The 16,691-nt window shown below is 49.8% G+C and overlaps 2 protein-coding genes across 4 annotated transcripts in view; one reads left to right on the top strand and one right to left on the bottom strand.

Annotated features, from left to right (window-relative positions):
• Positions 1–1,235: 1,235 nt before the first annotated feature.
• On the bottom strand, positions 1,236–5,279 carry MPZ (myelin protein zero). Its single transcript, XM_036272979.1, is given in 6 exon segments — positions 1,236–1,875; positions 1,975–2,035; positions 2,141–2,276; positions 2,392–2,605; positions 2,877–3,043; positions 5,172–5,279. Coding segments are annotated over 6 exon segments (939 nt in total). The 5' UTR covers positions 5,239–5,279; the 3' UTR covers positions 1,236–1,581.
• A 2,636-nt stretch (positions 5,280–7,915) lies between these two features.
• The window catches only part of SDHC (succinate dehydrogenase complex subunit C), a 28,585-nt gene continuing 19,809 nt past the window's right edge, over positions 7,916–16,691 (top strand). Inside the window, exons 1-2 of one of the 3 annotated variants that reach the window (XM_036273155.1) lie at positions 7,916–7,953; positions 16,227–16,283. In XM_036273155.1, the coding sequence (XP_036129048.1) occupies positions 7,934–7,953; positions 16,227–16,283 (77 nt within the window). In that variant the 5' untranslated portion in view covers positions 7,916–7,933. Of the gene's footprint in view, positions 7,954–14,148; positions 14,188–16,226; positions 16,284–16,691 lie in introns of those variants that run through there. The other 2 variants (XM_036273161.1, XM_036273158.1) reach the window with 2 other exon arrangements.

Raw genomic sequence — 16,691 nt, 5'->3', positions numbered from 1 at the left:
GGGCATGCAGTCCTGAGCAAAGTGGAGAGGTCTGGAGGTCTGCGCAGGGGGGCTTCAGAGTCCATTCCCAAAGCCCAGACTGGGAGATGATCTTAAGAGAAAGGTCACTGAAGGGAGACAAGGATCCTGCTTCCCGGACAACCTCCTGCCAGGGACGGGGTTTCGCTGACCTCTCCTCAGTCCTGCCCCAACAGGGAGTCAGCTTTTCCCACCAGGGTCTCTTCTGTCTCTTATTCTTGCCTCCAGCCCTGCCCTCGTGCCCTTCAAGGGAGCTCCCTTGGCCCACCTCTGCCCCGGCCCTCTCGCCCTGGCTGGGTTTCCACCCTCGAAGCTGTTTGCACTGCGGGTGGCCCCTGGAAGCCTCCTCATCCCTGCTGGGCTTGGCTCCCACAAACCGGTCCTCCCTGGAATCACTCCCCTCCACCTTCCCTCCAAGTGTGAACCACAGCCTGACACGGATTCGCACACAGCGCGAGCCCACTGGACGTTTGCTGATGTTTGGACGTGTCTTGTGAGCCTGCTTCAGAGTTCAGTCCTTTGCCTGATGTGAGCTCATAAAACCAGCTCCTTAGCCGAAGCCAGCTGGGAGCGAGGGGCGAGGAGGGGCGAGGGAAGGGCCGGGCTTGTTCCCAGAAGAAAGAAGCAACTGGAGGTGACGGCAGCAGCTTCTGGAAATGTCAGTGTTTATTAAACATAAAGGACTATTGAGGGTTTGAGAAGAAATATACAGAACGTAGAAAAATCCTAAGAATCCCCTGTGGCTGGGAGTGTAGCCTCTTCCCTTTCCCCCTATTTCCCATTTGTTTTTCCTCCTTTTGTTTGGTTGTTTAAAAGCCATTTCTTAAGGCTCATTTGCCCCCTCTTCTCCAGCCCTGACCTGTGAGGATACATTGTGTCTCTCCTTCCCCATGACCTTGAGTCCCAGAACAGTGCTCCAGAGTGGTCAGGGGCACCAATCCTGCAGCTGAGGTTTGAGGGTCAGGGGCCCCTCTGCTTGGGCTGGCTCTCCGCGAAGGACTTAATGGGGGTGGGGAATTACAAAATCCACATGACGTCATTGGTACTCAGTCATGGGGGGCAGAGCAAGGGCACAGCTAAACAAACAAACAAGCATGGTTTAAAAAATAAAAATAACCACCTAAGTAAACCCTGAAGGGGAGGCTGGTCTGGATGATCCAGGTGTTAGCTGGGAGGACACAGTATGGAGCTGGACCACCTGGCGGAGGGCAGGGTCACAGAGGGAGGAGGCCGGGGGACAGGCTGGGGGTGCAGGGGTGGGGTGCAGGTGGCCTGGAGTCGAGGCGTGGGGTAGCAAGGTCCCTTTCTTCTCGGTGCCGGAGGCACAGGCACCAAACACACAGTCCTTGGGGGCGGTGCAGGGTAGGATCAGGCCCTGGACTCCCAGAAAGCCAGGGGGTGAAGGTGGGGGAGAATATGACGTGCCTGGGGAATGAATTTTGGAATGAAACTTACATCTCAGAGGGAAGTGAGGGCAGGGCAGGGCAGGGCTGGGGCTGAGGAGGAAGCACCTAGACGTGAGAGGAGCCTAGGTACCCCAGCTCTGGCAGGGCCCGGGGCTGGTCACTTGTCCGAGTCCAGGCCCATCATGTTCTTGAGGGCGTTCTTGAGGCTGGTTCTGCTGGGGGACTTGACAGCAGGCCTGAGCTCGGCGCTCTGCTCATCCTTTCGAAGCTCCATCTCGATGACCACCACCTGAGCGCCTTTGGAAGACTCCGCCCCTGGCCCCCGAGCCCCCGCCCGGCCCGCTAACCGCTATTTCTTATCCTTGCGAGACTCCCCCAGCCCCTTGGACTTCTTCTCACTGGCCGCTCTGGTGCTTCTGCTGTGGTCCAGCATGGCGTACAGCACCGGCGTCTGGGGAGGGGCGCAGGTCAGTCACCGGGCCCACCCTCACTCTGCCGTGCGGCGCCCCGGCTGTGCTCCCCAGCGGTCCAGGCCCCAAGCCCCGCTCACCTGCCGGCCGCGCTTGGACGAGTCCTTCCCGGCCTTGTGCAGTTTCCCCTTCTCCATGGCGCTGCGGGGAGACGGGGGCTGTGGGTGGCCCGCCAGAGCCCCTCGCAGGCGCCGCAGCCCCGTCCCTTCCGCCCCCCGCCCGCCCGCCGGAGCGCCCGGCCCTCACCTGAGCCTCCTCTGCAGGGTCGCCTGCCTGCGCAGCCAGCAGTACCGGACCAGGTAGTACAGCAGCAGTAGCAGGAGCACCCCGCCCAGCACGCCCCCGATGACGGCGCCCAGCACCACCCCGTAGCGAGTTGGCACTGGAGGGGAGGCCAAGAGTGAGGACCAGCCTGGGCATGGGGCACCGGGCCTCTCCCCCGCCACCCAGCCCTCCGACCCCGCCCTGTCCAGCCTCCCGGCCCCGCCCTCTCACACCTTTTTCGAAGACGTAGAGTGTGACCTGGGAGGTCTTTCCCACTATGTCTGGTGGGTTCTTGACGTCACAGGTGAAAGTGCCGTTGTCGCTGTAGTCCAGATTGTGGATGACAATGGAGCCATCCTTCCAGCGAGGGTCCCCTACCCACTGGATGCGCTCCTTGAAGGCTCCCACCTCGTCGATGTAGGGCTGTCCCTTGGCATAGTGGAAGATCTATGAGGAATGAGGGGACGCCTTAGTTCTAGCTCGGGGAGGAGATCCTGGGCTGGAGATGAAGCTAAAGTCTCTCTCGACTCTGGGTAGTGCTGGGGTGGGGAGCAGTGCAGACAGGCCCGAGTTGGGGTGACAAAGATTGACACTTACTTTGACAAAAGTTGGGGTCATGGCTCATAAAGGATTTCCCCCTCCTTAGCCCATGTTCTCGGTTCTGTGGTCCCTGCGGCACCCTTTCTGTGAGCCCGCCCCAGGAGTCCCCTCCACTCACCGAGATGGCATCGCGGCCCCCTTCCGGCTGGTAGCGCCAGGTGAAGGAAATGTCATCTGAGACCCACTCGCTGGACCAGAAGGAGCAGTGCAGGGTCACTCGGGAGCCCACCGCGCCGTAGACCTCCCTGTCCGTGTAAACCACGATGGCCTGGGCCGGGGATAGCACTGCGAACACAGAGGGGAATCAGGTGTGCACGTGGCCCCGCAGGACAGAGAGGTGAGGTCAGGAGAGGTCCAGGCCACTCGGGCATAGCAGAGACGGAGGCAGAAATGATCAATTCTGAGGCCCGTCTGGGACTCTGAATAGCTGAGCAAAATGCTGTGCTGGTCCAAGCTGGTCGGGTGTCTAAGAGGGAAGGAGATGAGCAGTGACCATTCCCTGGAGGACGACCAGGAACTGGAGTTTGTCTCCAAGCCTCTTTCCCTTGGGCTCAGGACTGAACCCTTAAGCTACCCCTGTGATGCATACTTTATAGTTTTTAAATTTATTATACATGATACAGGCAATACACATTACATTCCTCTTGTAAATTATTCAAGCAATAGAAATAAAGCTAAAGTCTCTCTTGATGTTCCCCGACCAATTCCTTTCCCGTTGTCCCCTCCCAGATATAACCAGTTGTCAGTTTAACGTGTAGCCTTTTTCTCTGAATTAAACTCAATGAAAATTTAAACTCAAGATATGCAGGTACTTCTGCCTATGTATTAAAAGAGAATACACGTGGGGGTTTCCGTGTTGATTCACAGAGACCATCTTGTTTTTAGAAGCTGCATAGTACTTCACAGCACAGAAAAATCAAATTTCCTACAGGAAAAAAAAAGAAAAAAAAGAATATAACTAGAGAATATAAGTCTTCTTCCCTGGCCCAACTGTCCTCACTGCTGAATCTCTTGTTGCCATACAGCCCTTGACTGTGGGATCAGGGAGGAAAGACTCTCATACAATACCCAGGAGAAGCTGGGTACGGAGCAAGACCCCAAGCCCAGAGCTCAGATGACTCTAAGTGTGAGCCCTCTGAGATTCGACCATTCTCACCCTCCTCTTGGCCATTCTGGGCCAGTGCCACGCCCAAGACTCACCCACACAAGGAAGGTCATTCCAGGGAGATTATGTGTGTGGGCTGGCCCTGGATGGGGGCAACTGTAGACCCTTTTGTTCTACAGGAGAGGGAGCAAGCAGCTAAACAGAGAGACCCACTGTCTGAGCAATGTTGGGGGCTCATGCCACCCCCACTTAGTACTGAATCTCCCACCTTAGTATGCAATATCATGGACTTGCTTCCTGGGACCTCCGCCTTGGAGCCTTCTTGGGAATCCCAAGTGCAACAAGGAAAGTTATTCATTGGGTCTACCTTCTGTCCTCCCTGCTCTAATGTCAGTCACTGCCCTTCAGCTCTTCCCAGTGAGTGGGACAGGTGCTGGGACAGAACTCTCTCCCTTACACTTCAAGATTCCCTCCCTCTTCCCATTCCCTCACCATGCCCTTCTCCAACATTTTCTCAGGGTACCCAGAATAGTTCAGTACAGCCCAGAAGAGTCTAGGTTCAGGTTGAGGACTCAAGAAGCCGACAGCAGAGAACAACCTTGGACATTCTGAGCAGCCCCTGCCCCTTTGCCTGCTGCTCCAGGACAGTTTGGAGAAGGCAAGGGTCCACTTAAATAACCCTGCTTTGACCTTCTCTTGCTCACCCAACATCTACCACAGGGCAAGGAATGGGTTGATCAACTTATGAAGGAAGACAGCTTTTGATGAAAATCCTAGAATCTCATAGACCCTTCCTCCTATTCCTTTTGCCCACATAGTAGACAACAGATCCACAGAGAGAGACTGAGGAACCAGGAGGCAAAGGACCCAACGAGCTGGGACCACAAACCTGGGACATTTCCTTAGATCTTAATCCCTGGTTTTTTCCTTCAGGGACAGTAAGGGTTGGTACCTCCCGACTAGGAGATAAGTAGGGACCAGAAGCCAGGTGTCTGATTCTGGTCCTTATCTTGCTCTAACATTGCCTCCCCCAGGCCCTCAGCATGGCTCTGGGGCATGTTACTGGTTTCCAACCTGGGTCTATTCTGGTCCACCTCAGGGAAGCTTTCTATATCCTTTTTTTACCTTCTCTCTTCACAGAATACCTTTATGCCTTCCTCCAAACTATATGTTTTTTCTCTGAATCTAATATCCCCATCCTGCTCCTTCTCGCTCTCTGGTTGCAGTGGGCAGAGCAGGGCAGGCAGCGGGGAGTTTGCTGGGAGAACCTGAGTCCCAGGACCCCCAGGCTGGGGTGGCTCCACTTACCCAAAGAGAGGAAGATCAGCGCAGCCAGAATAGGCCTGGGGCTGGACGAGGGAGCCCCAGGAGCCATAGCTGGGGCAGGGTCTGCGGGGTTGGGAGAGTGGGGGATCACGAACTGAGCGGGGGTTCCTGGAACCCGCTTAAAATCCCCTGTGGCCCCAGTACGAGGGGGCTGTCCTGAGCCAGTAACCAATTGCAGCCTGGCATGTGCAGTTGAGAGGTGGTGAGGAGGGGGACAGAGTGCAGGGAGCAGAAGGGGCATTGTGTCCTCTGGGTGGAGAGGTGGGGGACACATACCACCCCATACACAGAGGGCTTTGTGTCTGCTGGCCTCCCCCTGACCTAGGCTGGAATGTTGGGGGGGTGGTGAGGGAGAGGGACAGAAAAAGGGGCACAAACACACTTCTCTGAGGGATAGATGGAAAGGGGAACTTGAATCCTAAGGACATGAAAAGGGGATTCCTCCCTAAACCCCTTGCCTGAGATGACTTCCTCAGAGCCCTGGGAGCTACAGGCAGGTTTCCCAAGAGAACTTGGAAAGTAGGATGTCCACTGTTACCTTGACAACTATACGTTGTATCACAGGCTTCTTGAGATGACCAGGTCCTTTGAGAATCTTTTATTTTACCCCATCTCCTTGCTACCTGGGTGATTCTTCCCAGATGGAAACTTTTGTCCCCTGGAAAATATCCAGGAAGAACCTCCTACCTTCTCCCTCTTTGTCAGGGAGTCCTTCAGTGTCTCGCTGCAGCTGAAGCCCATTTCAAGTTAGAGCAAGTCAACAAAACCATACTGGGTGCAGCTAGTGTAAAATGCGGGCATGCGGGTAACAGAAGAATAAAACGAAGTCCCTCCTTCAAGGAGTTCAAAACCTAGTTTGGGGAGGCAGAGAGAGGAGGATCCGAGGACAAACCCATCCACATCCACCTATAGTAGACCATGACGTTTGCTATAGAAGAAAGATGAACAAAGTGCTGGGAGTACCAAGGAGGCTGCAGCAGCACGGAGACTATTATGTAACAGAGATTGAATTTTTAAAACTTAATAAATGAAGTTCAGAGGAAGGGGAGTCATTTCTTGAAGGCAATATTAGCTGTGGACCAACCCTGAAGGATGTGTGCCATTTTGAAAAGGAGAAATGTACCCAGGTAGTGAGAGTATCTAGGAAGGTAGAACAGCAAAAGCAGAGACAAAGAGGTAAGAACGTGTGTGTGGTGTGTGTGTATCCACTTTGACTTGATTTGGGGGAACCTGAACGGGCACCATAGGAAATGAGTCTGTACATGAAAGTTGAAGCCAGTTTTCATGGGCCTTAACATACAGACTAAAGAGGGTGGATTTAATGTACATTCTAAGAATTTCCTGAACATTTTGGGGTAATGTTTGAGGTTAATGATGGTAGTGTCTATATGCTCACAGCTGAGTTTTAAGACAAATCTGGACAGAAAAATAATTCGGAGCAGAGCTCTCTTGATGGTCGCTTTCTTTCTTGGAACCATCTGAAATGATTTTGCTTTTCATGGAACATCTCTGGATCTCAGGCCGACGCTCTAACCACCGAGCCAAACTGGCCAGGGCTCATGGACCATCTCATGTTTTCCCTTCTCTCTTCCCCTGCCTTTCTCTCACTCCAAGGCTTGGATAGATTCTGCTTCCCCTCCTGCTTATTTTTAAGATGAGCCCTGGTATTAAAGGATTGACTTAATGTTCAGTTTGAATTTCAGTGTAAATCATTTCCATCAATTATGGGCTCTGGAGGTTAACTTGAGTGGAGAGGTCACTTATTCCTGGGCCACTGCAGGCTCACCGGTGAAGCCACAGCTCCGGGTGCCTTACTGGCATCTCCTTATACCACAGTCTTGGTGGGTTCTGTGATTAGTAATAAATTTGCATTATGGAAATGCAAAATAGCATCTTCATTTGATGAAGAGACAACTGAATTTATGCTATTTAAGTCCTGAAAGGAAAGGTGCAGGAGACTAATACACATAAGGCTTGAATAGTAATGGCCTGAAGATGTTTCACTGTGGAATAGGAGCTGTCTGCGCGGTCCCCGTCACTCCTCCTCCTGTCCCCTTCCCCCAGCGAGAGACTCATGAACTTTTCGCGCTCTGTTCCTTTCCCACTTTCTCCCCGAAGTCCTAAGTGTCTCTGGAAGTGACTGCTGTGCTTGGGTTCCTCAAAACTCTTCATCTATATAAAGTCAAAGCGGGTTCTCCCCACCCCACCCAGGTTCTTCTGGCCGTGGGTGTCACCCACAAGCCCGAAACGAGGGACAAAAGAGCGTTGTCCTCGGTTAGTGGGCGTCTAGTGCAGGCACCGGGCTGTGGGACGTTCGAGGAGCTCAGGTCCTGGAGCGGTGGTCTGCGAGTTCTCCCCCACGGCCTGTGCTCTCAGCCAGGGTCTCCTCTCGTGCATCTCTGTGCAGCTGAGGCCGCTCGTGAGAACGGGAGGGCAGCGCAGCGGCTACCAGGCCCCGCCCGATGCCGCGGGGTGGGGGTGGGCACGCAGACCGGCAAGTCCTCGGGAAGAGTCTGGGCCGGTCCTCGGGGCAGCGGTTCGAATCGACGCAACCTCGGGGAGAAGTCGGCCGCGGGGCGGGGCGGCCCTGCCCACCAGGCCGCACCCCTCGCCGTCCGGACACCGCGGAACCGCAGCGGCTCCGACCCTTTTATACAGCCCCGCGGTCACGTGACGGAGGCCCCGCCCCGCCTCCACGACGGGGCGGGGCGTCGTCGTCACTTCCGACCAGGCCGGGAAACAAGATGGCTGCGCTCTTGCTGAGGTGACTTTCGTGTGGGGCTGGGAGTCGGCGCGGCGGCCCTCGGGAGACCCGCGGCGGCCGCTGGCATCTCGGTGGCGGCTGTCACCCTGCGCCCGGCGGGGAAGGCCCGTGGCTGCGGCCTCCGCCGGGATCCCTGCGACCCCTGCCGGCCTCCCGGGGCGTGGGGTCGTCGGCCCGCTCGGCCTACGTGCGGGGGGCGCGCGGCCCCCGTCTGCTGCCCCCACCTCTGCATTCGCCCCCAGCCCCCCTCCGCTGCACCGCAGCCCGGCTCCGAGAAGGCCGAGCAGGCCCACCGCGCAGCACCTCTGTTCAGGGGCCCGGGGTCCGAGCCGGCCGGCGGGCAGCGGGGGTTTGGCGGTGGGGGAGGGGAGGCCCGCCGTGAGTTCCACGACAGCGAGGGCGAGGCGCAGGAAAGCGGGGTACGCCTGCGGCTCGCAGAGTCAGCGGGCGCTGCGTTCCGACGCTTGGAGATCCTTTGTAGGGGTTGGGCCGGGTCGGGGAGATCCTGGTGGCCTTGGCCTTTGCTCTTGCCCCTGCGAACGCCGGCTGCTGGCCTGCGTGGGCTTCGGCCGCGGGTCGGGAGGCCTGGACTCCTGCGGGCTGGCGGCTCGCAGGGCGGAGGAGTGGGTGCAGCCCCGGGCGTTCGGTTTTAGTTTTCCTGGGGGAAGGAGGGGTGGATGTCCCAGTTCTTCTCCACAGCGTCCATTCCTGTCCACGGGAACACCGTAGGTTTCCTCCCACTGACACCGTCCAGGCCTCGTCCCCTACTCAGCCGTTGCAGCAGAGCGATGTTAGTGGCTCGACACACTCCTGGTACAAATCCCAGCAGAGCTTAGTGCCAGCCCTATTTTTGGAAACTGTGTGTTATGGAAAGTTAGCTTTAATGCTGTTGAGATTTAATTCCTGCTTTACCCAAATGCCTCCTCATTTCTGTTTCCACTTAAGTCACCCAGTATAAAAATAGAGGGACTTTATTTAGTTTTTTCTTTGTTGACAAAATGATTCCTTTTGGAGTTGAGATCAGGAATGGGTTATCTTAATCCTTTCTTTTTCTTCCTGCTTCTCATTTCCCAATGAATCCTTTCCCCCCCCTAAGGTATGCCCTGCCCAGTCTTGCCAGGACCGTCTCTTATTCCCGGTAGTTTGACCATAATTGAATGCGTTCAGATTCTTTGATAGAGCATTGTTTGGTGGTGGTCAAGGGCTTTTGGAGGAATTAACATTTAGTTTGAAATGATCTTACTGGCTCTAAACCGTTTATTTGAGGAGTTTCAAGATCAGGTTTAGAAGCTGAGGATTATTATACTCACAAACTGTTTAGACATCATTTTCAGTTCTGTAGGACTGTTACCACCAGGATTCAATGCCAAGAAGTAGACCTTTTCATTAGTGGTAATCCAAGGCTCTCATAGAGGGCACTTCTCTGTTCATTTCTCACAATGGATTTTATAGGAGGGTTTTTAAAAATAAAATACTCCTGATGAATTTTCAGTTCTAATTCACTTCACTGGAGGGGTTTGGAACAGTTTATAATATGCTGATTTAACCTCAAAGGAAAATACCTTCTAAGAAATTGGGACTGGTTGCTAGTTCTGGTGTCAGTAATTAATTCCATTTATGTTGGACAAGCCAAGGTCAGTGGTTCCACGATTGTGGATCCCTCCTTTGTGAGAAATACTAGCTAAACCTTTTTAATACTTGGGTAAATATTAGTTATCAGAGTACTGTATATCATGGCTTTTGAATAGTGCTCTATATTTTGTATACTTCCTAACCAGTTCATGGATTAGCCAGCGACAAATAACCAGCAGAATAACACAGACTCCGTTGGCACTTGGTCAAGGAATGACTTGCCAAAGCCAAGGCAGAGATAGAGACAGAGAACAGCTAGGCTTCTTCACCTGACAGTATTCATGCTGCTTAAGCCCAAAGTCATCAGGAATCATTAACCTGGTCGTTACCCAAACTAGATTTTACATGTGAAACATTTCCAAAAAATGTTTAAGTCTGTATTTGTAAGACTGCTTTTAAAAATAAGCATGCTCATTCACAGACTATTTTCTTGAGCCTCTTCTATGTGTCAGACATTGTTTATAGGTGCAATAGATGCACAGTACTTCAGTCCTATCCCTGAGGAGCTCAAAGTCTAGCAGAGGAGATACATACACAGATTAATTATTAAACAACTATAATACATGTTGATATAGAGAGATAAACAAGTGGTATAGGATCGTAAGTGTAGTAGATGAGGCTAAAAACTGGTGAAGTTGCCATCCAGGTGTTGGGTGTTGAAGGATGAGTTTATCAGGCTGTGAGGGAGGTTCCAGTCAGGGAACCGAGTGAGCAAAGACATGTGGGCCTAAGAGGCTTGTGCTCTGTGGGTGTGGTGCAGCATCCAGTGTGGTGGAAGTGTAGAGGCTAAAGGGGATTTGTTGGAAAACTGGTGCAGAGAGTTGGAAATGCCAGTGTTGACAAGGGCCTTATTTGGCCACAGTAGGAACCTTAAACGGTAAGCAGTGGGAAATGGTTATTAAGCAGTGGGCCCTGGCCGGTCTGGCTCAGCGGTTAGAGCGTCGGCCTGTGGACCAGAAAGGCCCGGGTTCCCTTCCCACTAAGGGCACGTATCTCAGTTGCAGTTTGTCCCCAGCCCCGATGGGGGTCGTGTGGGTGGCAACCACTCAATGTGTCTCACTTGATGTTTCTCTCTCTCTCTCCTTCCATCTCTCCCTCCCACTCTATCTGAAAATAAATGTAAAAATGTCCTCCGGTGAGGATTGTAAATAAATAAATACATACATACAGACAGACAGACAGACAGACAGACCTTCAGGCAGAAGAGCAGTGGAATCAGCTTTATTTTTTAGTAAGTGAGCTCTGGTAGCACTGAACGAGAGGGGAGACGTTGGTGCTAGGCAGACAGCTCAGGAGCTGCTGTGCTGCCCCTGGTGAGAACCGAGGATGCGCACTGCAGCGGGACTGAAGCTCCTGGCCCACATTGGTGGCTCGGGTGACTCGGTATGTGTGAGGGGGCGAGAGGAAAGAAGAAATCGAGGATGACTGATGTAGCTTGGGAGTTAGTTGTGGGCTAATAACCATATTTCAGAACTTTTGTACTTAAATGACTGCTTTTCATCGGATCCTTCAAGTCTATACATCTGTTGAGTGTTGCTGTTATCCCAGACATTTATGAAACTTTGGCATTTCACCAGATTAAGTTTAGAGGTCATGGAAGAAAAACTCATATTATAGTCACATCCTATTTTGGGCCAAACATGGTTTTATTCAATTTGATCACACAGACTTGGCTTTGAATAACTTGGTGGTTGGTGTTTTTTTTTTTGCAAAAGTCAAATTCATTTTTCGCAGATGAATATCTTTATCACCACTGAGGGTTTTAAACAGGATGTGATGTGAATTCTAAAGGCCTTGGGGAAACCAGTGGAATATTGATATCTTCCATATATGGGGTACATTGCTGTGTAGAGAATGCTTTCCTGTGTGTTTTCTCATGTAACCCTTTCCGCAACCAGTAAGACAGGTGACATCACTCACATTTCATAAACGAAGCTGAAGCTCAGTGACGCACTGAAGTTACACAACTTGGGCAGACCTAGAACGCCAGTCTGGCTTTTCACTTTGTCCAGTGTTCTTTCTAATTACTGTTGTTGCCCAATCCAGAGAAGTTTCAACAACAATTTGAGAAATGATTACATTTGGGGTGAGACGTGTAATGCATTTAGATAGGGACAACACTAACTAGACATGGTAAGTTCTGGGCTTGTTACTTAAAAGTAAAACAAAGAGCCCTGGCCAGTTTGGCTCAGCGATTGGAGCGTCGGCCTGTGGACCAGAGTCCCGGGTTCAGTTCCCGCTAGGGGGCACATACCAAAAAAAAAAAAGTAAAACGAAAGTACTGTTATTTTCTAGCCATGTGTATAAAGCACTATTTGGGTGGGAAAAGAAATCTTTTCACATGAAAGGCAAGGGTAGATAAATACTTCTGCCACATTTCAGATATGGTTATGGAGTTAGTGCAGCTAGTTTCTGTTCGTTCCTTGTGGAAAGTTTACATTGGTATTTTCTCAGAAACAATAGCACTAGGCAGAGAGGCTGTAGATTCCAGCCCACATCTGCAAACTCTTGCTGGGGAGCTGAGGGACGACCTCGCCTGGTGTGAGGAATGTGAGCCCTGCAACTTCAGAGTCACAATTACTTCAATTGATTTAAAGGGATTTGTTCCCACTTCTTTCTTTCTGGGAGCCTTGGATACACAATGTCCATATTCACCTCTTGCCTCCAAAGCTGGAAAGAGGGAAGACTGAAGGAAGTGTTGGTTGGATGACTGTCCTTCACGTTGTGGGCCCTTCTCCTGTCCTAGCTAAAGCATGAGGTCCTTGAGTGTTGGTGTATCTCCTCTCGGTGGTGGGAGGACCATTGTGAGCTTGTTTAGCCACAGAGTCTTAATGAGATCTATGTCCCTCTGTGCCTTGACATAGTGGAAATACTGAACTTCTGTACAGTTGGTGTATTTTAAATTTTAGTCCCAGAGCTTCACTCTGATTACTTTCTTAAGTACTTTTGTTTTTTACAATTTTTATTAATTTATTTTTGTTACAGATGTTTCTCCTTTCCCCCCCTAGACACCCTCCTCTCCATCCTGCCCCCCATCCCCCTAGCATTGTTGTCTATGCCCATTGGTTATGCACACATGCATATAAGTTCTTGGTTCATCTCATCTATCCCCCCCACCCCCCTATTCTGAGGTTTGTCAGTCTGAACCATACTCCTTTCTATGTCTCTGGGTCTTTTTCGTTCATCAGCCCACCTTGTTATATTCCACAAATAAGTGAGATCATGTGGTATTTGTCTTTCTCTGGATGGCTTATTTCGCTTAGCATAATACTCTGGAGGTCCCTCCATATCATCTCAAAGGATAAGAGATCTTTCTTTAAAAAAAATCTTTACCCGAGGACATTTTTTTTTTCTTTTGCATTTATCTTTAGATGGGGGGGGGGGAGAGACATCGATGTGAAAGAGACACATCGACTGGCTGCCACCCACACAACCCCAACTGGAGCCAGGGACAAACTGCAACCGAGGTACGTGCCCTTAGCGGAAACCGAACCTGGGACTCTGGTCCGCAGGCTGACACTCTAACCGCTGAGCCAAACCGGCCAGGACGAGATCTTTCTGTCTTAACAGCTGCATAGTGTTCCATTGTATGTATGTACCACAACTTTTTTATCCACTCATCTACTGATGGGCACTTGGGCTGTTTTCAGATCTTGGCGATTGTAAATAGTGCTGCTATGAACATGGGGATACATATATTCTCTCTGATTGGTGTTTCAGGCTTCTTAGGATATATTTCTAGAAGTAGGATCACTGGGTCAAATGGCAATTCAATTTTAAATTTTTTGAGGAAACACCATAGTGTTTATCATAGTGGCTGCACCAGTCTGCATTCCCACCAGCATTGTACTAGAGTCCCCTTTTCTCCACACCCTCGCCAACACTTGTTGTTTGGTGACTTGTTGATGGCGGCCATTCTGGCAGGTGTGAGGTGATACCTCATCATTATTTTAATTTGCATCTCTCTGATGGTTAGTGATGTTGAGCATTTCTTCATATGTCTCTTGGCCATTTGTATGACCTGTTTGGAGAGGTGTCTGTTTAGCTTCTCTGCCCATTTTTTAATTGTGTTCTTTGTCTTCCTTTTGTTGACTTGTATGAGCACTTTATATATTTTGGAAATTAACCCCTTATCTGATGTATCATTGGCAATTATGCTCTTCCATACAGTGGGTTCTCTTTCCATTTTGATGGTTGTTTCTTTTTTTTTTTTTTTTTTTTTTTTTTATTTTTTATTTTTTGGTTGTTTCTTTTTTGATGGTTGTTTTTTGCTGTGCAGAAGCTTTTTAGTTTGATGTTCTTAAGTACGTTTGGAAAGATTTGATATAATAATGTGACTGAAGGTCATGTCATACTGTGTACACCCTGGGTCAGTGCCATCCTCTTCAGGTAGAACGCCTGGGCACATCTTAGTTTTAGACTTGAAAAGTAGCAACTTTTTAGTAGAAAACTTATGTATCCTCTTCAAGATCTCTTTTCTAGCCCTGGCTGGTTTGGCTCAGCGGTTAGAGTGTCAGCCCGCAGACCGGAGAGTCCTGGGTTCAGTTCCTGTTAAGGGCATGTACCTCGGTTGCAGTTTGTCCTCAGCCCAGTTGGGGTCATGTGGGTGGGTGACAACCACTCAATGTGTTTCTCGCACATCAGTGTTTCTCTTTCTTCTCCCCTTCTCTCCTAGTCTATCTGGGGAGAAAAAAAGATTTCTTTCCTGTAGGTCAGTGGTTCTCAACCTTCCTAATGCTGTGACCCTTTAATACAGTTCCTCATGTTGTATGTGGGCATATCTGCATGTGGGCGCATCCACCTGGAGACGGATAGAGGAGCGGTGTCCCTGTTCCTAAGACCATCGGAAATATGTGTTTTCCATGGTCTTAGGCAACCCCTGTGAAAGGGTTGTTCAACCTCCAAAGGGGTTGCGACCCACAGGTTGAGAACCGCTGCTGTAGGTAGTAAAGAAATCCTTGTGTTCACGTCTTTTTTGCAGTGCCATATGAGACTTTTGACTTGGAGTTCATCCAGGTTGTCAGAAACTTGATGTGGTTCCTAAAATGAGAGTTTGGTATTTGGGACCCTCCCTGCGCAGACTCTTGGCCTTCTACTTTTAATTCTCCATTTTCAGGAGGTATTACCTGTAGCCAAGCCGTACACTTGGGGTTGCCAATGGTTAGCCCTATTCTTTATTGTTTTTTTTAACTCACGTCTTTTAACCACACCTCCTTTAAGACCTAACTTAAAAAGTCACTTTTGTCCTGGCCAGTTTGGCTCAGCGGTTAGAGTGTGTAGGCCCGCGGTCCAGAGAGACCCGGGTTCAGTTCCCAAGGGCACATACCTCGGTTGCAGTTTGTCCCCGGCCCTGGTTGGTCATGAGGGTGGCAGCCACTCGATGTGTCCCTTTCACATTGATGTTTCTCTCTCTTTCTCTCTTCCTCTCTCTCCTTCCCACTCTGTCTGGACAAAAAATGGAAAAAATGTCCTCGGGTGAGGATAAAAAAAAAAAGTCACTTTCTATATTTCTGTTAAACATTACCAACTTCGATAATTTTTTTGCCTCGTGTTATTTGTGTTTACATTATTTTGCATTTGTAAGTGAGATTTGTGATTATTCTCAAGTTATTTTAAGTTGTGGCTTTCCTACTAGAAAACAATTTGAAGGACACAGATACTGTCATTGTTACCATCTTATTAATTTCTTTTCCTTCAGCCCAAGTCTGATTCAGTACAGAACAGAGACGTGGGCTCCTGAAGTTGGTCTCTGAGTATCACTGACTCTGGTTCTCTTGTCTTTTTTTTGCTTTTAATTAAATTAATTAATTTTTTCTTTTTATTAAAAATTTTTTTCCTTATTGATTTTAGAGAGAGGAAGGGTGAGGGAGAGATAGAAACATCGATGAGAGAGAACATCAATGGGCTGCCTCCTGCATGCCCCCACTGGGGATTTACCCCACAATTTGGGCATGTGCCCTGACTGGGAATCGAACTGGTAACCTCTTGGTACATGGGTCGATGCTCAACCACTGAGCCACACTGGCCAGGCTATTTTTTTTTTTTTAATTGTTGAAAGCATTACAGATATCCCTTTTTTTTTTCCCCTTTGACCCCCTCCTTACCACTCCCACCCCACCTCCTGCCTTCCCCAGCCTAGTGTCCTTGTCTATTGGTTGAGCATATATACATATAACTTCTTTGGTTTATCTCTTCTGTTCCCTCCTACCCCCATCCCTTTGAGGCTTGTCAGTCTGTTCCCTGCTTCCATGATTCTGGATCTCCTTTTGGTCGACAGCTTAGTTTGTTCATTATGTTCAATAAATAAGTGAGATCATATGATACTTGTCTTTCTCTGACTGGCTTAGCATAATACTCTCCAGGTCGCTCCCTGTCGTCTCAAAGGATAAGAGATCTTTCTTTCTTACAGCTGCATAGTACTCCATTGCGTATATGTACGACAGCTTTTTTATCCACTCATCTACTGATGGACACTTGGGCTGTTTCCAGATCTTAGCAATTATAAATAGTGCTGCTATGAACATAGGGGTGCATATATTCTTCCTGATTGGTGTTTTAGGTTTCTTAGGATATTTTTCCATAAGTGGGGTCACTGGGTCAAATGGCAGTTCCATTGTTAATTTGGCTCTCTTGTCTTGCAGACGTGTTGGCCATCATTGCCTCCGTGCACACCTCGGTCCTCAGCTCTGTGTCAGAAAGTAAGTTTCTAAATCTGTGCATATTATTATTACTCCCCCTCCTCAGGGAATAGCAGTTTGTCCTATAGATTGTTGGTTTAGATTTTGGGGATACATATAAAAGCAAAAAGTTGTAGACAGTTGGCTGAAAATATGTGGTCACTATTTTTCTCTTGTAGTAGAAGGAAGGATAAGAATATTTCTTTGGGCCCTAGTCGATGTGGCTCAGTTGGTTGGAGTGTCGTTTGGTGCACCAAAAGGTTTGATTCCCCATCAGGGCACATGCCCAGGTTTCGGGTTTGATCCCCAGTCAGGACGTGTACAGGAGGCAACTGATTGATGTTTTTCTCTCACCTCGATGTTTCTCTCTCTTCTACCCTTCCTCTCTAAAATCAGTTTTTAAAAATAGAATACTTCTTTGATATTTTC

Source organism: Molossus molossus, unplaced genomic scaffold (assembly GCF_014108415.1).
Source record: "Molossus molossus isolate mMolMol1 unplaced genomic scaffold, mMolMol1.p scaffold_m16_p_20, whole genome shotgun sequence".
In the NCBI taxonomy this organism is placed as follows: Eukaryota; Metazoa; Chordata; class Mammalia; order Chiroptera; family Molossidae; genus Molossus; species Molossus molossus.
Note: the sequence above shows the minus strand (reverse complement) of the source record. Positions and strands in the feature narration are given on the sequence as shown.